Source organism: Scophthalmus maximus, chromosome 7, assembly GCF_022379125.1.
Source record: "Scophthalmus maximus strain ysfricsl-2021 chromosome 7, ASM2237912v1, whole genome shotgun sequence".
Lineage (NCBI taxonomy): Eukaryota > Metazoa > Chordata > Actinopteri > Pleuronectiformes > Scophthalmidae > Scophthalmus > Scophthalmus maximus.
The window spans coordinates 7,409,489-7,430,589 of record NC_061521.1 but is presented as its reverse complement, the minus strand read 5'-3'; the positions used below and the strand labels follow the sequence as shown (position 1 = coordinate 7,430,589).

General features: G+C 44.1%; 2 protein-coding genes across 4 annotated transcripts; one reads left to right on the top strand and one right to left on the bottom strand.

The window, feature by feature from the left end:
• The first annotated feature begins 535 nt into the window (after positions 1–535).
• Positions 536–11,666, top strand: abhd2b (abhydrolase domain containing 2, acylglycerol lipase b). 3 transcript variants are annotated; one of them, XM_035641684.2, is made up of 11 exons: positions 536–979; positions 1,339–1,476; positions 2,735–2,965; positions 4,434–4,609; positions 4,904–5,071; positions 5,324–5,507; positions 5,692–5,784; positions 6,139–6,240; positions 6,346–6,415; positions 7,050–7,134; positions 9,921–11,666. In XM_035641684.2, the coding sequence occupies exons 3-11, from the start codon at positions 2,754–2,756 to the stop codon at positions 10,112–10,114; spliced, it is 1,284 nt and encodes a 427-aa protein (XP_035497577.2). In that variant the 5' UTR covers positions 536–979; positions 1,339–1,476; positions 2,735–2,753; the 3' UTR covers positions 10,115–11,666. The 3 variants fall into 3 exon arrangements, with proteins under 3 accessions (XP_035497577.2, XP_035497579.2, XP_035497578.2); XM_035641685.2 differs by having other exon boundaries at positions 538–979; positions 1,339–1,426; XM_035641686.2 differs by lacking the exon at positions 1,339–1,476.
• On the bottom strand, positions 11,056–18,454 carry rlbp1b (retinaldehyde binding protein 1b). The gene is made up of 8 exons (XM_035641687.2): positions 18,342–18,454; positions 17,344–17,383; positions 15,847–15,975; positions 14,928–15,132; positions 14,300–14,478; positions 13,855–14,013; positions 13,589–13,699; positions 11,056–12,454 (listed from the first exon to the last, which is right to left on the bottom strand). Exons 2-8 carry the CDS (start codon positions 17,353–17,355, stop codon positions 12,326–12,328), a joined length of 924 nt encoding a protein of 307 aa, XP_035497580.1. The 5' UTR covers positions 17,356–17,383; positions 18,342–18,454; the 3' UTR covers positions 11,056–12,325.
• Between the last annotated feature and the right edge of the window lie 2,647 nt (positions 18,455–21,101).

Below are 21,101 nucleotides of genomic sequence, written 5' to 3'. Positions count from 1 at the left end.
AATGGAATAATGGAGTGTATGGTTGCAAAACGATATGAAGCGGATTTGGCTCTTTTGATTCAGTCCACTTTTTAAATAAGTTACACTCAGAGGTACAGTAGGTGTTCTGCAGTACTCTTACAGTGCAGGTAGAACTGGGTGAAAGACCCCAGACCGAAAGAGGGGTCGTGATCCCGATTCTCTTTTTGGTAGTTTTGCATCTGTCTGTGGTCATTTTCTATGATCTTTGCAGGTGTTTTTGTGATGCCTTGTTTTTCGTCCCTCGGTTGCCATTTTGTGTCTCTCTTTGTGGCAATGTTTGCAGTCAATATTTAATCATCTTTGTCAACACTTATCATAGTTTGTGTGTCTGTGTTTGTGTCGTGTGGTCACATCGCGGTGGTTTTGTGTCACTTCGACTTTGTTGCGAGTCTCAGTTTACACCCACTTCCTGTCATTTTGTGTATCTCGTGTTTTGTTCGTTTGTTCATGTGAGATGAAAAGCGCAGCAGGTCCTGCTGTGACCGACGTGGGCTGTGTCACACCGTCGGTTCCTCACAAGGAGGAAGTGCGCTGCACCTCGCGTCTGTTATGCGACGTTTCCGTACGGTCGGACACTGCGCAGTTTGTTTGGGGTTTTTTGTCCACGAACGCGCCCGACAGACACGAGAGTTCGACTTTTCGTCCGAAAAGTGTGGATTCAATTCGCGCGTTAAAGCAATAATGCACTCGTGGTATAATTGACCCCTCATAGGGTTTGTGACTAATTTAACGGGCTCAAGTCGCGCGAAGCGACGGGCCGAACGCATATCGACGCCTTTCATCTCCATTTGCCGTGGCTTGGTGAGCGCGCCCTGAACGCACCGCGAGCTCGCCGTGTTGTGTCAGTCAGCTCCGCTCCTGTGACCGAGCGGTTCCCTCAGCTCCACTCTGTGGGAGGATCCGAGCACAACCCGGACGGACGGCACAGCTACACGACAGAAACAAGCCCACGAGGATGGTAGGAGCGGAAATCTTTTCTTTTAGAACTCAAAAAAAAAAGAAGAAGAAAAAAGTCTGTACTTTATGCGAAGTCCGTGGTGTGTTTACGGGTTCGCCAGAAGTCTAGTATCACTCCGGACTCACGCCGGGACAGTTTCACCTGGAGTGGCAAAACACACACACACACACACACACACACACACACACACACACACACACACACACTCTCTCTCTCTCTCTTTTCATATTGCATCACACGCGATGTTTCTGTCGTCCATATTTCTATAAAACGGGAAGTAACTGCCAGTGGGCTTTGATCTGTTTATGCCTGTTTGTTCCTGAAGTTTGCTTCCCTTGTGTTTGTTTTCTTTCTCCCAGCGCTGATCGAGCATCGTTTCACTTTGGCCTTTCAAACAAGAGGCGACTGGAACCACTGCAGTCTCTCTCAGAGTCACACGGCGAGTTGGTGGGTGAAGTGCAGCAGCAGGGCCGGCGCTAGCCATTTTGGTGCCCTAGGTCAGATTATGATTGGATGCCCCCCCCAAAAAACAAAAAACAAAAAAACAAACAAACAAAATACTGGGAGACTATGCTGGTGGATGTCGGAACCTTGAGGGGGTCCCGGGGGCATGCTCCCCCTGGAAGAAATTGTGTACATTTCATAACTAAATCCATCAATCCGGTGAAGTTTGATAGCATATTTAGGAGGTTAGAACTGCAGGAAGAGATCTTTTCCTGCAGGATATTGTAATGTAACAGATGACGTTTTCCTCAAATTTCTAAGACCATAATTCTGTTTTTTTGTTATGATTTTCATCTAACTATCCATATCATACATATGTTTTGTGAAATGAAGATCATTTTCAGACCTACATTCTATATATAAAGGCAGCAGAATGTATTGTAATGTACATGTACTCTTCACTGCTGGAGACATTTTATTAATGTTGCAAGAAATCGGTCTGTCTGCCTTGTCGGCCCTGAAGTGAAGCGACTGTCAGCCAACAGTGGGCTTCTTCCCCTGCTGGTCAACACTGTCAATCAAAGTCTGCAGAGGAAATGTGTGTCTGTGTGTGATGGGTACGAGCAGTATCGGTTCTTTTGGACTGGAGCCCCTACCCTACGACGAGCCAATCTTTTGAAATGTTGTGCCTCCAAATTGCAAGTGTGAGTCAGCAGGTCCTTTTGCAAGATGACACAAGTATGACACAGTCTCTCGGCCATTAGGGGAAACCACACTACAGATATTATTTTAAGGGCTATGCTGAGGAAGGCAGAGTTGGAAATGCTGACGTGTTTTTAAGAGGACCGTTGCTACTTATTCAATGGAAAAAGAGAAAAGCTAAAGAGGAGAGGAGTTTTTTTTTTTTTTTGGACTGCTCACCTTTAATACTTATTTGTCAGTATGTCTCCAAGGACTTCAAGAGATTTAACAGCAAGGCGTGAAGTCCTTCCTTTATCCTGCCCTTGTTGATTGCTGACAACAGCGGTTTATCCTAAGATAGATTAACTGAGAGAGATTCATTAATAAATCAATCTAAAAGTGGCACAGTTTGACATGTTTATTCTTTCTTTCAGGAACTGTTGAAAAAACTGGCCAAACTGATTGGTAATGATAGGCCAAAATATGAAAATTGATATCTGTCTAAATCTGTTTATACAACTTATATTCTGACCTCTGCAAGTTACATATTTATTGGGGAGTCATAGTTCTGTGTCAATAACATTCCCACTTCTGTTATGCTCATTTAAGCGACATTATTTCCCAACTCAGGTCTCGGCCTGGGTCCACCATGACGACCCTCGAGGACGGTTACTTTCACGCCGTTGGCTCGGAGCTGCCCGCCATGTTAGACGGCATGAAGCTGGCGGCGGTGGCGGCAGCCCTGTACATCATCGTCCGCTGTCTGAACCTGAAGAGCCCCACGGCCTCACCACAGATCGTCTACCAGGACACGCCGCTCAACCGCTACCTGCTCAAAATCTGCCCGATGCTGAGCAAAGAGTGAGTGTATCCTAGCCCCTGGGGCAACGTTTTAAAGACTCATGGTGCAACTTGGATTGGGAACGATGATGATTTGATTTGGCAGTTAAACTGGTAACTTGAGTCCTGATCATATGAGTTACATATTTTTTGGCATTGTCTTAATTTCTACCTGATCTACCTGAAGCCCACATGTTCAATTCAGGCCTACAGCCACTGACAGTAAGCTCATGGTACGAGAGTCACAACTGAAGAGATACTGTTGAATCGACTTTGTTGGATTTTCATTTACTCTTCTGAAAATAAATAATAAAACATTTGATAAAATGATATCATTCTAAACTGAACTTGAACTGGTTTCTTTCGGATGTGGACTCAGCGACTGTGGACTTGACATGACATTAATGACTCCCACTTATCCCGAGGGCTCAGACACGATCCTGGTTCAGACAGAGCCTTAGAGCGTTGGACTGTGTTCAAATTTAAACACTGAGGACTTGTGCCTCAGCTTGTGTTTCATTTCATTTCACGTTTCTGTGTTTGTTGCTTGGCAGGAAAAACAGGAAAAAACAGCAAAGTGTTGAAGGACATTATCAGATCTGGGCAATACACCAGCAGCGTTTCTTGTTGTCCCACAAAGATTAGTAGTCTATCTACAGAGAGTTAACCGGCGACAATTTTGATTGTCAATTATCAATTATTAGGCAAACATTTGCAGGTCTGTTGTGACGGTTTATAGACAAAAATGATTCATCAGTTAAATGACAATAATCAATGATAAAAATAATATTTGGTTTGAGTCCATAAAAGTGACAATAAAGAGCATTAAAATAGCATAAAGCCTAGACAATTGTAAACATATTTGTTCAATGCAACAGAACAAGCGATATGGTCTTTTTTTATTCCATGCATGGGTCCTCAAACCTGGCTCCTACATTACCCACAATGCAAATGGAACACTGACTGTTGTGTCTTGGCGTGTTATGCAGGTAGTGGTTAATGTAGCCATGAGCTCTTGACATCAATGGAGGTAACTTATCAGACGTCACACAGCTCCTTCTAGAGACACAAAAGGATTAATGCAACTTTTTTTCACATAGTATTTATTAGAATTCCCCAAGATCTGTAAATAGACTATGCTTATAATTATTCTAAATCTTGCTGGCCTGAGATCTACTTTTTTCTACCACTTTTAAAAGGTGTCCGGGTCATAAGATAAGATAAGATATGACAAGATATACCATTATTCGTCCCACAATGGGGAAATTTGGTCATGTCTCATGATCAGCCACAAATGAGAAATTGTCTTGCTCAGAGTTCAAGTCCATTTAAAATAATTGGGCTCGTCGGTGAAATGACTCACAGTGTGGACAAGTCTGGAGCGGTATGTGTGTCTGTCTGTGGGCTGGCAAACTTCTTCTGAAACATCTTTAGGGTAGAGTTTACAGCTGCCGTGTTATATAATATGGTTGCTCGTCCTTCTCTTCAGATACATTCCTCCCTTGCTGTGGGGGAAGAGTGGGCATCTCCAGACGGCCCTGTACGGCAAGATGGGACGTGTCAACACCCCGACGCCCTGCGGGGTCCGAAAGCTCCTCCCCATGCAGGACGGAGCCACGGCAACCTTTGACCTCTTTGAGCCTCGTGGAGACCACAGCACTGGAGGTCAGAGGCAAATACTAGTTCAAGCACCAAAGCAGTCTTCTTTGGATTTACGGCAGTCACACGATCTCGCTCTGCTTACACACATGTAACTGATCATTATTATTGTTGCGCTGTTTTCATTTTTGTGTTCTTAATGTGCTCATGCAACAGTACGCACAAGCACAAAGCCCACTAATGAACACTCGCGGGGAAATCAAAGTACACACACACACAGGCGCGCGCGCGCAACATCCACTCACACCGCGACTCCACTTTGAATGTTTGTGCTTACACTCTTTCCCGTGTGTCCGTCAGATGACATCACCATGGTTATCTGCCCTGGGATCGGTAACCATAGCGAGAAGAACTACATTCGCACCTTTGTGGACCACTCCCAGCGGCAGGGTTACCGCTGCGCCGTCCTCAACCACCTGGGAGCCTTGCCCAACATGGAGCTCACCTCGCCGCGCATGTTCACCTGCGGTAAAGAAGGAGCGCCACGCGATTGTACACTTTAGTCTAAACCATAGTGGGGAGGTTACCGTCATTGTATTTTTGACATAGAGCATTAGGATTAAGCCAAGGGGGAAAAAAGAAATGACTGTGTGTAGAGAAATGACTGGTGGAGTGAAGCAGCAGAACTATTCCGAAATTTACATTGCAACATATTGATAATAATGGGATTGTCTAGTCTCAAACATAAGTGTTTATTAAAAGTGTCTGACTGTCATCCAGGTTGCACCTGGGAGTTTGCGGCCATGGTGGGTCACATCAAACGGGCCTTCCCCCAGACGCGTCTGGTGGTCGTGGGCTTCAGCCTCGGGGGTAACATCGTCTGCAAGTTCCTGGGCGAGAACCGATCGAACCAGGACCGAGTGCTGTGCTGCGTCAGCGTCTGTCAGGGGTACAACGCCCTCAGGTTGGTAGACTGGAGGGAAAACAAACGAACAGAGCCGTGGGCTGGGCGTGATTCATAATGTACAGATAAGGATACCAGAGTACTTTGGTTTCAGCCCCAGTTAAGTATTAAGTATCTTAAAAGTGATCTGGTGTTTTTTTTAATCTGTATTTCTGCGTGTGCATTAACGCATTTGTGTGTTCAGGGCTCAGGAAACATTCTTTCAGTGGGACCAGTGCCGGAGGTTCTACAACTTTGTGTTGGCGGAAAAAATGAAGAAGCTCATCCTGTCCCACAGGTGGAGAAACGTTCAGTTTCTGCCGTTACAGATTAACAGTCAGGAAGCAACTAAATGCTTCATTTTAGTTGTATGAATACAGCATTCAATTTTGCAATGAGCGTCTGCAGCGAGAAGGTCGGTTGACAACACAAAGATTAACATCCATGAGAGGCAGTATTTTCCTGACACTGTGCATCTATCTACAGACAAGTGCTGAAGAAGTATGGTGAATGTATTATGTAAAAGTCTGAGTGTGTTCCATTATAAAAAAAATAAATAAGGGTCAGGCGGGTAATAGGGATTCACAGCCAAACTAGAGTTTACCGTCGAGGCCCGATTTGTCTAAATACCTTTTTTTGTTCTGTTAATCAGGAGCAGTTTGCTGGACATGAGCTCCAGCCGCATTGGTGATGCAGACCTGAGCAGATTGTGTGCGGCCACCTCTCTGATGCAGATCGATGACAGCATTATGAGGTGAAATCTTCGGGGGATTTTGTTTTTTGATTGGGCTACCAATGGCTACCACTCCAGACTCTACAACTTATCCCTGTGTATGTTATCACGCCATTTGCACCGCAGGAAGTTCCACGGCTACGGCTCCCTGAAGGAGTACTACGAGAAGGAGAGCTGCGTTCACTACATCCACAAAGTAAGTGGCGAGCGTGTTTATGTCTGCAACGGAAACCTTAAACGGATATAAAATTTCAGATTGATTCAGTTCGATAAACTACAATTTTTGACTTGAGCTTCTGCTACGATTACGTCTGATGCCTTCATGAGGAGATCGATAAAGCGATAATGTCTTTCCGTTGAGCACGAACTAGCGTTAGGAGGTCATTAGTTTGACTTCCCATTAAGACTGGAACAGGGGAAACCTGTTGCTAAAACCACAACTCCGCCTAAAAACCACAAATTGCTGTTTTCACGTCAGTTACACGGACGTGTTGCTCAGTGAGCCTCGGAGGAATTTATTGAGCGAATATATTTTTACTTTGGACCCTGTGAGAGGAGGTGGGGTGTCAGTTTTCACTGATACTACTACTACTATTTCCATCACTATTGCATCTATTACTGCTCACAATACTAGAGACACCGCCACTACACTGAAAAAAGAAAAAAATGTTCACAACTTAAAAATACTTAGATTGGTAAGACACAAATGAAATAAGTAAATAAGTTAACAAGTTAAGACAATGAATATATCTTTTGTGAATCATATTTTCTTCTTTCGGCAGGCCTTCACTAAAAGTTAGATTTTTAAACACACTTTTCTTTTAATCCAGGTCTCGGTGCCTCTCCTCCTGGTTAACTCCTCAGACGACCCACTAATTCATCAGTCACTGCTGGCTATTCCACGCACACTCGCAGGTTTGTGGTTATTGCCAAGATTCAATCGTCAGCGGTAGTTAATTATTATATTTAGAATAATATCGGGTATTGCAAGATGGTCATTATGGCTATGATGTATTGCTTTGGTCATAATGTGTTGTCCTGAAATACAGTAATATCAAATGTGACATATGGCCCTTTCAAAAAAAGGCTATAGTCATAATTCAACACACATTTTAGTATAAGTGACTGCATTGGAAAAGAAAATGAAGGATCTGAGTATAGAAAAAGAAGAAATAAGCTCATCCTTATGGCTAAGTCATCGCCATTGGTGCCATTGGTGTACAGAAACCATCATGTTTTGTAGAGACTGACAGATATCTTGTTTGTTGCGGGGTTAACTGTGCCATTAACTGTGTAAACTAAGGTGTGTTTTCTTTGTTTGTTTTCCTAGAGAGCAATGACCGCAACATTAAAACAGTGTCGTCACAGTGAGAGAAACTCAGACCTGTGTGTGTACGTGTGTGTGTGCGTGTGTGTGCGTGTGTGTGTGAGGGAATGAATGAGTGAACCTGCTGTCCCTTCTCTGGAGCCATAGACTCTGGTGCCAGAGTCTTAATGTTGATAAAGTCTTGTTGCAGCTAACTACTCAACACCGGCCAGGCCAGACAGACTTGTTGAATTTTTCAGGGCCATGTGATCTGCTTAGGCTGCTGGATTATATATAGAGAGAGCTGTGTGTGTGTGTGTGTGTGTGTGTGTGTGTGTGTGTGTGTGTGTGTGTGTGTGTGTGTGTGTGTGTGTGTGTGTGTGTGTGTGTGTGTGTGTGTGTGTGTGTGTGTGTGTGTGTGTGTGTGTGTGTGTGTGTGTGTGTGTGTGTGTGTGTGTGTGTGTGTGTGTGTGTGTGCGCGCGCGCGCCGTGCGTGCCGTGCCTTGCCTTGCCTTGCCTCTGCAGATCACGTGCACTGGCCCTGGGTGTTGTAAATTAGGATGCGTGATGTCTGATGACCTGAGACCATGTCAAATGAAATACTAAACTTGTGCTCTACTTCAAGGACACTTGGGGATTTCAGTGATTCTGAATTGCTGCTCGTGAACACTTGTTATGTTATGCCTCGTAGATCCCAGTTGCCGGCTGAGAGAGAGTCACTGACCGTGACACACGGAGATGCAGTTTGTTTGTTGTGGCTATCTACGGCACCTCATGAGTAATGCCATAGCTGTCCTAGAAACAGACAGTGAACCGTTGTCTATAGTAAATGACATTTTAGTGTGGCCTGTGTACAGGGGCATGGCCCCGATGCTGCACAGAAACTTAAAGACGTAATAATGCAGGCGGAAACCTAATTGAGACTATAATCATCTCCAGTTTTGGTACCACTCTGTAATAAGGGTTTATACACTGTAATTCAGGAATTAATACTTAAAAATGTGTTTTTACTCATTCTGAGGGAGACACTGCACCCTATATAAACTGTTTAATAACATTTAGATTTGCATCTTTATGATAGTATAACAATTCATTGAATTATACATAGTTTGAATAATTCAAATTTTTAAGATGAAAACTTGAACCCTTACATCAGTCTTTGAACGTCACATGTTTTTGTAATAACATGACAGTTACATTTCTGTTCAGTAACAATGCAGTTATTAATGTTGGTCAACCTTTAATTTATTGATAAGTACTTTTTAAGTACTTTGGTTAAAGTTGATTCACTGCCATGTTGATGTTAGTAAATCATCGGTTCTACAAGACATTTAATCAGCTGTGAATATGTATTATCATTCTATAAAAAATGTGTCCTGCAGCCCCTCTCCATTAAATCAGTGGATGAATGAAGGAGCTAAAATGGTAAACAAAGTGTGACACTGGAGGAGGATTTTCCAGCAACTGGCAACCCAAAAGTTGTTCTCATTAATGTCTCATAACTGATCTATCTATCTGATTTAACCATGAATCTGTTACTAACCGCCTTTAAACCGCTTTACAAATCAGGCCTTATCAGAATGTGGTACCAGTGTTTTTACTGAAAGTAATGAGAGCACTTTCCTGCCGAGACCTCTCGCGAAACCAATTCAAAAGCATCTGGACAAAATAATGTGTTGCCAGAAGCTTTCTTCGTTCTTGGACAAAAGATTTTCGAAGTTTGATTTAGTGACAAATATTTATTCTTTGCGAAACTGGAGGTTTGAAGGCCTTGTTCTAGGTTTGAATGCCTTGCAGATGCTCCCAATATCTAGTTTGGGGGGGGACTTAGGTGTTTGTGTTGGTTTGCATGTGTGGGTATCTACAAAAAAAGAGGTAGGATAGAGTGTGAAGGTGGTGTAGAATAACAGAAAGGGACAGGAAGAGGGTTTAAGTGTGTGTGGGTAAACAAACATCTTGACGACTGACCTCAGCTCACTGTCAGTCACTGAGCCCTTTCGACGATACCACCTCTTTCTAAGCAGGGGAGGGGTTTAATTATTTACCTTCCCACCAACAAGGTCAGGGCGCCTTCAATTACCAAATGGCTGGAGATGCTTATCGAGAAAAAAAACAAAGTGACACGACGAAGTGCCAAAAAGAAGAAAAAAAACGGCACGGCAATCATGGAAAATAAATGGACTGTGTCATTAGTCTGCAGGCATGTGATGACATATTCTACAGTCTTAATCTGTTATCTGTTATTGTGCCAAATGGTGTTAATGCTAACTTTTCTTTTCCTCTTACAGACACTGTTCTTGTCAGGTGTTTCGTAGAAACACAATTTGTTGTTGCCGCACTGAATTAGAAAATAAAAAGTCGTCCTGCCTCTCCTTCTATCTGTCGTCCTCTCCAGAGAAGATGCCCAATGTGATATTTGCCCTGACCCAACACGGGGGCCACCTGGGTTTCTTCGAGGGGGCTGTGCTGTTCCCTCAACCCCTCACCTGGATGGACAAGGTCATCGTCGAGTACACCGACGCCATCTGCCACTGGGAGAAGAACCGGCCGGCCTGCCGGAGGAGCGGCCACCAGGACATGAACTTCTAACCTGCAGGGCCCCAGGGTAGCCCTCAGCGGGTAACGTGTACTGTACATACTGTATGTGTCTGGAGACAAAAAACAAGAAGACCAAAACCGTAAAAACACAGAGAGACACGACCTCAGCCCGTTGTGTTTGCTCTACTTTTGGTACTAATGGCCTTGCAGTTAAGTAAGTAATTCTGGGAAATGTAGGAATCCATTAGGTGGATTAAGTAAGGAACGCTGCGTGGAAGTGGGTAAACTAAACTGGAAAGTAAAACTTACAGATATAATGAAACCTGTGAGCTTTGCTGAATTGTTCCTTCCTCTTTTTGCTCTCAGTTCACCTCCGATGCAGCAACAGTTCGCACTGCTGGTTTTTCGCAGCCTGTTGGCTGCGAGGTGTACTTCAGCTGGAACATGACCTTTGACCTTTGCACAAAGAAGAAAAATAGGACTTTCCTATGCTAATACTTCAAATAGTAATATACTTAGAGTACTCATCCGTCAGATAACACAAAGTGATGCAGGCCCCCTTTTTTTGGCAAACATTTTGAAGCCTTAAAATCTTAACAATAATATACTTTCGAGTGAACCTGATGGTCCACATAAGTCATGTTTTCATATTTTACCAATCGATCAATCTATTGAAAAAAAAAAGAGTCGACAATCTGGTTCAAGTGCCTTGATATAAATGCTGGAACAGATTTGACTTTGTGTCCTATAACGTTGCATCCTAACATTGTATTTCTTCGACTCAGTAATAAAACTCAGTTTATGCACTTACCAAACACATGGACCAAAGCACTTTTCACTTTTGAATAAAAAGCAGCTCGGCGATTTTGTCATTTTTAACGATTATGCCGCATTAACCTTCACATATGGCTTTGGCTCAAATGCAGTTGTGGTCTCATATGAGACAATATTTAAAACAAAGGCTAATTGCTGATTTTCAGAAGTTACGATCATGTTGTTTTTTGGGAGGGGGGAGGGGGTTCTTTGAATCTGCCTACTGCTACATACATGATGGGTGGAGTTGGCTACGCTCAGCTAAGTTTCTTTCTTGGAATCACAGAAAACTACGGCACAAAACTTAACTTCCAGTAAAATTCCATGAGAAAATGTCATTCAGCAAGAGGTTCATTAAGCACTGACACAGTGTTCTGGAATTCCTTTTTTAGTTTTCTACCGTTACTCGACAATAACAATTGTTATAGTGGCCTTTGTCATCACACCTTTGAGAAGTGCCTATGACGTGTGTATGACGTGAAACTGAACTGAATCCAACCTGCTGCGGCACCGCGACTCCGCCTGTAATGTACATTGTGTCCTGACTGTTTTGCTTGCACTTTACTGTCCGTACAGTTCTGTTGTACTGTGTGACAATATAGTACATACCAGCATATGGGTGTAACATTTATAATTTGTTTTTGCAGTGATGTGGTGCACAGCCTTGACTGATGAGCCGCATTTGATCTCAACCATTAACTGATAAAAGTTTATTTTAACTTGATCAGGATTTTCTGTTGTTGTTGTTTTTTTTGTATGAGTAGAATAAAACTAATACAACTTATATTTATATACAGTTTATTGTACATTTGTTTGACAATCGTATTGGGGGGGGGGACATAAAATCTGGGGCCTGCCAGTGTCACAACAAGCTGTGTGGGGGAACTGCAAGTCCCGACAAAGCACAACTTCATGGAGGAGAGCGACGGGGAAAACCTCAGGGTGCTGCTCAGAGTGGGAGATACTCGCTTTTCCTTCATGCAATGACATTTAATAGACTTTAATAAACCTTTTTTTTGTGTGATAATGGGATCGTTGTTTCCTGGCAAGCTCTGAGGACGCCATCAAGGGAGCAACTCCAGCATAAAATCGCATTATTGTGTGAAAATATAGTAGTTTTAAAGACCCCAAAAGTTTGATTTTCACACTAAATTGGCGTGACATGAAATCAGTAAAGCAACCGCTGACTGTCAATGGTTATTGGCCTTTGGTCATCAATGCTAAAAATGAGGAGCAATGACTGAAAGTGTGAGAGTAAGAGAGAGCGCCTCGTTTTCCACTTGGGTTGTGCTTTGGCAGGACCTCTGGTGAACGACATCACTTGACCCTTCTCACACACTCATGACTTTCATTCATGACTTCTTCTTTTTTGTCTACAACCACACAGCTAGATTGGGCTTTTGAGAGTTTCCACAGTCTATGGGGTACACGATGATGGGTGGAGGATGTCTAGTCGAAGAGCTTGGCTGCCGTGGCCTTGCCGTCGTACTTGGCGCCCTTCCCGTCGAACTCGGCCGGGAGGATGTCGGCGTCAAACTCCTTGTAGTAGTTTTCCAGCTCGTCCCCGTGAACGAACACCTGGGGCAAGGGCGGCAGTCGTTAGGGTCATCTGAGACTGCGCGTTCACTTTGTGTATTGAGTTGGTAAATATAATAGTCCATGAGCCGAGTGGTACACTGAGAATTTTTAAAGTGGCAGAGTCACTGCCATGGAGTCTTATGGTTATTAGTGTCTGCGGCCTCCAGTCTGCTTCGCTAATTGTGACCAAATGTGAAACTCTGGCAATAAAAAAAGAAATATTCCATGAAAGATTTCAAACCAGCACATTTTGGAAAGAAGGAAACAGTAAAAAAAAAAAAAAAAATCTCCAAACTATAGTAAAAAAAAAGCTTTGTATTGAATCTGAATTTGCTACCTTTTTATTTCAGAACTTGTTTGTCACCTGATATCAGTGTAGCAGCAACCCCAAGGAGGAAGTGCTGGATTCAAAGTCTTTATTTCAGCCCAAAGACTGAAGAAGCAGCAGTTGCTGCAGGTATATAGTTATTTCCATTTTTATGCAGACGATACTCAGATTTATGTGCGTAACTGTGACCTGGGAAAACACCTTACGGAACACTGTCAACCCCCAAAACTGTCCACATCATATTTACGTACACATTTAAGTGGATATTTCCCCAAATTCTCTACAGCTTAACGTAAAATGTCTGAGATATGTCAAACGACCAAAGTTTGAACAGTCTTGGTCCGTGATCTCATTCGATGGGACCTCAGTTATTCCTCGCTCTCTGGGATGAACTAAAAAAAACCTCCCTCCGGCCTCCAGCCCGGACTAAGAAACGTGATCACGTTTCACCCTTACCGGCTTCTCTTCACGGGTTACCTGTTTCTTTTAGAATCAATTTTAATATTTTACCGATTCCTTGCCTCCCAAGCTATTGACCAGATTCGTTATCGCCTCATATCCCCTCCCGCTCCCCCAGATCATCGGAAGCGTCACTTCTGCGTGTTCCGAGGTCGACGTGGATAAACAAAGGTGTCTATTTGTGTTTTATATTGTGTTATGCGTCCATTTGCTCTTTGTTTTATTCTCCTCGTCATGTCATTGTGTGGCACTTTGTGAACGTGTTCTGAAAAGTGCTATTTAAAAAAATATATATTATTATTGGTATGTCGTCATTGTCAATATTGAACGGACTTTGTAGCACTCACCCTCTCTAGCAGCTTGCTCTTCATGAGGGGTTTGACCACGTTGTAGGTTGTGGTGAAGTACCAGGGCTGGTGGATGAAGTGCACAGCCTTGAAACGGGCAGGGAATGAATCCTGGTGGGGGGGAAAAAAGAAAAAAAGTTGTGTGATATAATCGCTCCATCAAATCTCTGGTAGTAGGTCAAATGTGGAGCATCAAGACACCGTGTGGACACTCTACGATGTCCGCGGGAGCCGAATGGCCCGGGACAAAGAATTTGCCTCCCGACCTGCAGCATGTCCACCATCTTCTTGAGCTCGGTGGGTTTGATTCCCGACGCCTGCTGCATGGTGAACCCCTTGAAGTTCTCGATGATGCAGAACCCGTTGATCTGGGTCTCTTCGTTCTCCAGCAGCTTCTCCAGGATCACACAGTAGGCACGGAGGATCTGAGATCGCACACGGACAAAAACGTGTAGCCCGTGTTTATCAGTGAGCTTAATTTCACCTGATCACAGACCGCAATGCAAGTAATGTACCCAAAATATAAAGAGGAAAATGTTCTTCAACACGACTGATTACAGACGGAGCCCTGCTGTCTTTTGAAAGGCCACTTTTAGTTACATAAGCAACACGATAGAAATGTAATGTCTTCTGTTAATGTTTGGAGGACGGGATAACATTCATGGCGAGATCCCTTTTTTCTTATCTGTGCCCACCCCCAGCACGTCATACCTCGTCGAAGGTGATCTCCTCGTAGTCCCAGTTCTCGATGTTGAAGAGCAGCACCACGCGGCCGTACTTGTCCCTGCCCGGCAGGATGCCGGGGTAGCCGGCCTCGATGGTGCTGCGCACGGCCTCTGGGGTCAGATTCTCAAACAGCTCGGGGTAATCCTTCCTGAAGCGCACGTAGCCTGAGTAGAGAGACAGCGGCAGCGTGCTGTGACAATTTGGGACTGTTTGGCGTCAAGCACAGTTTGGTCTTATCATCCGCCGCCGCCAGTAGGATTGTCCCTCTAGCAACTGCTGTGTGAGACCTGACTGTTTTTTTGTTTTCATTTAATTACACTTTTACATATTGAGTCATGGTTTAAAAAAGATGAATCTTGGTGTTTGTTCTACTGATGAAAGGACACCAGGGGGGCTCCGTAGGAGAGTGATAAGATGGTATCTGTATTTGTTTGTATGGCTGTCAGTCAGTGTCAGTGTAAAATCCCAAGACACCGTATCATTTTTTTTAGGACAAAACATCCCTTATATTATATATGATATTAACTGTTTCTTTTCTAATGTACTAGATTAGATACTAGACGTTCCGACTTTCCCACTGCTGGAAACCGATCAGTTCATCTTCCTGATTTACCCTTCATGAGTTCGAAGGCTCTGGGCACGTCGTACTTCCTGGCGCGGATGAAGCGCACCAGCAAACTGTCTGGTTTCTCCCCGAACGTGTCCTGCACCCCCTTGGCCACATCGTCGCCCGCATCCGCCTTCTCCTTCATTATCCCCCGCAGCTCCTTCACCGCAGCCACCCGCTTCTCGTCCGTCTCGTTCAGCTCGTCCTTGGCCTGCGGGGGGAGCCACACCGGACGGTTAGCTCACTTTCTACGTGCAGATTATTTGGGGGGGGGGGGGCGGGGGGTTTTCATACGGCATAGTCTCGAGAGAGAGAGAGAGAGAGAGAGAGAGAGAGAGAGAGAGAGAGAGAGAGAGAGAGAGAGAGGTACGTGGGAATTGTACGTGTTTAGAAAATGTCAATTTGTTCAACGCAGTCCCTTCAAATGATTCAAACTGTTAAAAGTTTGCCACAGACAAATTTTCATGACGGAGCTTGTGAATTATTTTAGCAGACAGATGGTAATAAGGTGGTTAGGCTAGTTGACCAGTGTTTTCTAAGTTATCTGAATTATTAGCCTCTTCTCCTCAGCTGATGGCTTTTCTTATGAGAATATGTGCTCTACTAAACATCTGACAAGAAAAAGTAAAACAACTATAACATTGGAAGCTCGCAATTGTCCATTAGCCTTCATAGGCAGGGTGGCCTTAATCCCCCTGTGTTGGCTAATATTAAATGATTTATTTACCTCCAAGAAAATAATGATATTACAAATACATATTCCCACACACTCCTGAGAAGAGGTCCAATTGGGCAATAAGAACCCTTTGAGTGTGTAGGGAGCTGTATCTGTTTAATGCCCTGACGTGTCTGACTCTGATGCAGTTCGGGGAAGCCTCTAAAAGTTTGTCGGTCCGGGGGGGGGGGGGGGGGGGGGCCGGGGTACCTTCTGCTTAGTGTGGTCGGGCAGGTTGGCGCAGGGACCGAACGCTGGCCCGTGGTCCTTGACGGTCAGACGCTCCAGCTTCGACCGAAGAGCCTGCTCCTCCTCCGACACCATACGGTAAGTTCCACTCTGAAGAGAGAGGGACGAGGCATGAATGCAACAGACAATGGCCTGTAATCTGCACACACACACACACACACACACACACACACACACACACACACACACACACACACACACACACACACACACACACACACACACACACACACACACACACACACACACACACACAAAGCATTTATGCATGGTGTAACCGGGTGTAACTAATAATAATATAACATATGTAATAACATTCATTGCACCAGGTTACCTAAAATACAACCAAGCGTTGTTTGAAATTAACGATACACATGATACAAGATACAAGATACATGATACATGATACATGATACATGGAGGAATGTTATGGAACAAACGTTGAGTCAAATGTTATTTATATAGCCCAAAATAAGACCCTGATTCCTGTTGTTTTCTTGTACCGACAGGCAACTGGTGATCGAGTTAAGCAGCCGTTAATGCACTAGCCGTTTTTACAGTTGACATTTCGTCAAGGTGGGAAAAACCAGAGGTGTAATTAATATCTCTTAATAATAGATGGATTCTGCACAGCTCTGCCAGTTCCGGGGCTTTGACACGAGACGTGGCTGAGCCACAAAGGCCTGGTGGCGGGGGGCATTACGGGAAAAAATGGAGAGGATGCATCAGTGATGTTTTTCAATTACACGTGTGCTTTTCCTGCTAAGATGGGGCAACATGTGAGTTGTGAAAAAGACCAATCACTGATGTGACAGAAGGCGTGTTTTGACGGCTGCAACACGGAAAGGCCGTCCTCCTCTGAGCACATCCACACTTTGACCTGCAGATGAGGGGGTATTCTACTGTATTCTACTATATTCTACTGTATTCTACTATATTCTACTCTATTCTACTGTATTCTACGCCAGTGCAATTTCTCTAACAAGACTTGGTCGTGCTGCGTGAAGTTCAAGAACACGTCTAATCCACGTGAAGCAACACGCCTGCTCCGGCGACTGTTGCGGGGGCCGCAATGAATGGGCCTCAGTGTTTGTGGGTAATCTCCCTCACATGAGTCCAGTAAAGCCTGCGGGGAAAACGCTCGTCGGTCTGAAGCAGGGCTCAGAGATTAGCGGCCACGGCTACTGTAGCAGTTGACGGCATCCACGACAATGAGCTTTTGGTCTTGAGAAATGCTGAGCTGCAGCTGAGTCCGTGTTATGGGAAGATGGAAACTAGGGGTTTTGTCCTGGAGAGGGCAATTTTTTTTTCAAAGGGGAGGATTAATCAATCCCAGTGCTGGTGTTTGAGGGTAAATCTGAAGCCCCCTCTATAAACAAATATCCACATTCATCAGTTCTGTTCCAGCAAAAATCGGGTCAAAAACGGTTTGAAGTGAGTAGAAGTGCAGGTACTTACAACCACAGCCATGTCTTCGGCTCTTTAAATCAGCTTGGTGCTGTGTGGAGGAAAAACAAAAGGGAATTTGTGATCCACGTGAATCGCAGTGTAACAAAAAGAAAAGAAAGAAAGACAATTGACACGCTGTACTCCACACTAATCCGCCCTTCATCCCACCCTCTCTGCCATCACAAGGTACCTTTTCGTTGGGCTATATTTAGCACTCGGCCTTTTTCCTGGAAGATTGATCGGGAGATTTAAGGTCGGAACTCTTTTGTTTCATAATCAACAGGCTCACGGTCGAAGGTTTGAATTCTTTAGTCCGAGTGTCGGATCAACAGCCTCTTAGTCGTATAATCTTTATCGCATTTGAATATTCATTGCTTGACATCTTAACGTTGATGACATCACAAATATCTTCACCCTGGTTGTCGCGGTAATGTTCTCGATCGAAAGCTTTATTTAGAGCTGAACAACTGCCAGAAGGCTCATCTCAATGAACGATTTTGATTCCTGGACTTTGGGAGATTGTGATGGGCATGTTTGACCCTCTTCACTGTATTAAACTAGACTCAATTATTTATCAGGAAAATAATAGGTATATGACTTGATAGAACCCGAGCCCACTTTAAAATATGTCCCTCAACATTCAAATTTGCCTGCAACATTACGTCAAAGGGGAATTCTCACGTCATCATATTGAAAATGCCCTCGGGTAGGAGAGGCTAAAACCCGGTAGTCCTGTCACCTGTATCATAGCAGACTATATATTCATATGTACCTGGTTTATGACATGGTGCATGCCACTTAAGTGCAGCTATGCACCTATTTTGAAAATGTTTTACCCACGACAGACTTCACTCAGCTAGAGTTACCTCTCAAATACCACCTAAACAAAGAAAGATACATAAAAAATATCCGCATATGTTGGTTTCACCTCACTGTATGTTATAAAATAAGGGTCCCTGGTCAAATGCCCTACCCGTCAGTTACGGTGACACCCAGAGGAGTCTTACCTGAGGCAGATGTGAAGTCACTGGCGGGGAGCCGCAGAGGTCTGTGCGGAGCAGGGCGGAGGGGACCTGTGATTTGTAGCAGTCGGATTAGTGGCGTCACACCAGATTACAGCCGAACAACAATATCTTTCCTTTTTTTTTTTTTTTTATCAATCAGCATTAACTGCCGCAGGGTGTGAAGAGGGAGGGAGCACGCTGGGGGAGAGATGGTGATGGATTTTTCGACCAATGGCGACGGTGCTCCCATGATGACAGGGAAGGGTCAGGGGCACAGTTTTTGGATGATGTAATGTTGGATATTCACTTTAGGTAAGAGGTGGTCAGGGGGGGTGGAGGGATTTGATTGCATTCCAAGAGACTTGAATGGAGTGAAAAGTGACCATTGTGACGGCTTATTCCCCGGTTTGAGTTCTGCCACGTGAACACACACACACACAGAGAGCTGGAGTCTACAACAAGAGGTGTGTGTGTGTGTGTGTGTGTGTGTGTGTGTGTGTGTGTGTGTGTGTGTGTGTTTCGCGTGTTTGGAGGCAGGAAGGTGGAAATCTGTTCACTGGTCATGCTCCGATGATTTTCTAAAAGGCGACAGGCGTAACTTTCTGGCAGTAGAAAAATTCCTTCTTCTTTTTTTTTAACACCATCTAAGTTTCTCTTAGATTAAAATATGATTCAATACCACATCATTCTTTTAGTTGAAGCATTTCTTTGGAAGTGTTTTTGGTTTTCATGAACCAGAAATATCTAAATGTACACACACGCACACAAACTTACAATCATCAACTTTCACGACGAGAAATTGGATTTAGATTTTAGCTGCTTCCACATCAGTACAACATGGATTTTAAACTAGGCACAATTCCCCGTGATCAGATTAGTTCTCACATACACATACAGAAAATAATGACACACGTGCACGTGCTAGTCACCTCGATTGTTATGCCGTGCGTGTTGGGTTATTGTGGGCATTTAGATCCATGTGTAACATAAAGGTTTATATAATGTGATCAGCCCTTCATCACATCAAACACACGTACTCAAGTCTTCACATCTAATCACAGTGAGGCAGAGTAGATTAGCAACAGAGGTGAAAACAGATGAACAAAAAAGGCCACGGCACAGCAAATACAGCAGGGTACTGTAATCATTGTGCTTACTGTGCATGATTGTTGGGTGAAATATTTTTGCTTTAGCTTCAGTTCAAATCTCAGTGACGCTTTATTAGCTGAGGAAATTTGACAGCTTTGGTTTTCATGTCGCAAAACGTGGATTGGAGTCCACGTGAAAAATAAAGGTCATCAGCAGGGGTGTGCAGAAAAGAATACATTTTACATACATGGTGAACATCTTTGTCTTACCTAAACACCTCGATTCATTCCTCGACTGTACACATCTTTGCTGAGAGCAGCCCTGCGGGGGCGTGACGTGATCCCAGAGTGCACAACTGTGGAACATTTCAATGTGGAAACAATATCATGATTCAGCGACAGGTAATCGGCAGAAATGGGTCGTTCACATGACGTAGTAATCTAGACAGAGACTACACAGATTAGACCGGCTCCCTTCAAATGATGGAGAGGACGGTGGTTATTCTCACACACACACACACACACACACACACACACACACACACACACACACACACACACACACACACACACACACACACACACACACACACACACACACACACACACACACACACACACACACACACACAGCTGGAGGCAGTCTGAATTTAAATTATTGTTTTTTAGAAATTGCCGGTCACGTCAACTGTCCTATTTTCATTTTCTTCCAACCAGAATGTCGAGCAAGCTGATAGGTTGATCTAACTCCTAATGGAAGGTGGGGGGTCAACGTTTTAGAGGTTATTTGTGCAAGTATTAAAAAAAACGTCATGCGGCACATTTTCAAGGAGTCATCAAATTATAAGCAACATTTCTAAATTATAATGTGTGCGTGGACATGTGATAGTGTGTGCACTCGTCCGTTTTCCTTCCTCTGACCCCGGGAGCACCAACGTCATCGGCACACTTTTTTTTTTTTTCCCTTTCTCCTGATGCAACGACGAATGTGCAGGCAGCCGACCAGTAATCTGCTAAATCGGGCCTGATCAGCTCAAGAAAGCGATTTGTGAAACAAAATTACACGGATTGGGGCAAACAATGCTCCCCCTGTGCTCTCTCCCTGAGCCGTAGGTCCAAGTCCAGGCTTTAGATGGGTGTGTTCGAGTGGGCTTTAATGGCAAACAAAGGAGTTGAGCCACAAGCACAACAAGCATTTACAGAGCATGAGGAAATGTACAGCTCCACCTGCAGCTCACTGTCCCGCATGTTTTAGTCCAAGTGAAATGATGTGCTCCACGGGATCATTAATCTGGTCCCACTCCTTCGTCTTTAGGCCCAAACCACATGAAGCTCAATGACTCACATGGATTTCACTCACTGGGATTTAACGCTGATGGAAGAAGAAAAAAATATAACCCTGCTTTGCTAAATTTGCTTAATGACTATCTTATGTCCGCTTTGACTTTACTGTAGTTTTTGTGATCGACTCAGGACTAGCTGGTCTGAATGAATTCCCAAAACCGTTTCCCAACGCCCAAAAGAGCCGTTTCATCGGCTGCAGCAAAGCTGCGGATCTGGCAGAGAATCGTGTGTGATGATGATGACAAGGATTACATTAAGAGGCGTTATTTATATTCATAGATTTCACTGCAGCTACTTATTCCTCATGCCCGATGTGATGTTTGTCTGTAGT

Excerpts from the sequence above, each read along its gene's own strand:
- abhd2b (XM_035641686.2), top strand. The coding sequence starts at position 2,754 with ATGACGACCCTCGAGGACGGTTACTTTCACGCCGTTGGCTCGGAGCTG. Across the intron at positions 4,610-4,903 it reads TGGAGACCACAGCACTGGAG|ATGACATCACCATGGTTATC; the intron begins GTCAGAGGCAAA and ends TGTGTCCGTCAG. Across the intron at positions 7,135-9,920 it reads TATTCCACGCACACTCGCAG|AGAAGATGCCCAATGTGATA; the intron begins GTTTGTGGTTAT and ends CGTCCTCTCCAG.
- rlbp1b (XM_035641687.2), bottom strand. Across the intron at positions 14,479-14,927 it reads AGCCTTCGAACTCATGAAGG|GCTACGTGCGCTTCAGGAAG; the intron begins GTAAATCAGGAA and ends CTCTCTACTCAG. Across the intron at positions 14,014-14,299 it reads AGGAGATCACCTTCGACGAG|ATCCTCCGTGCCTACTGTGT; the intron begins GTATGACGTGCT and ends GTGCGATCTCAG.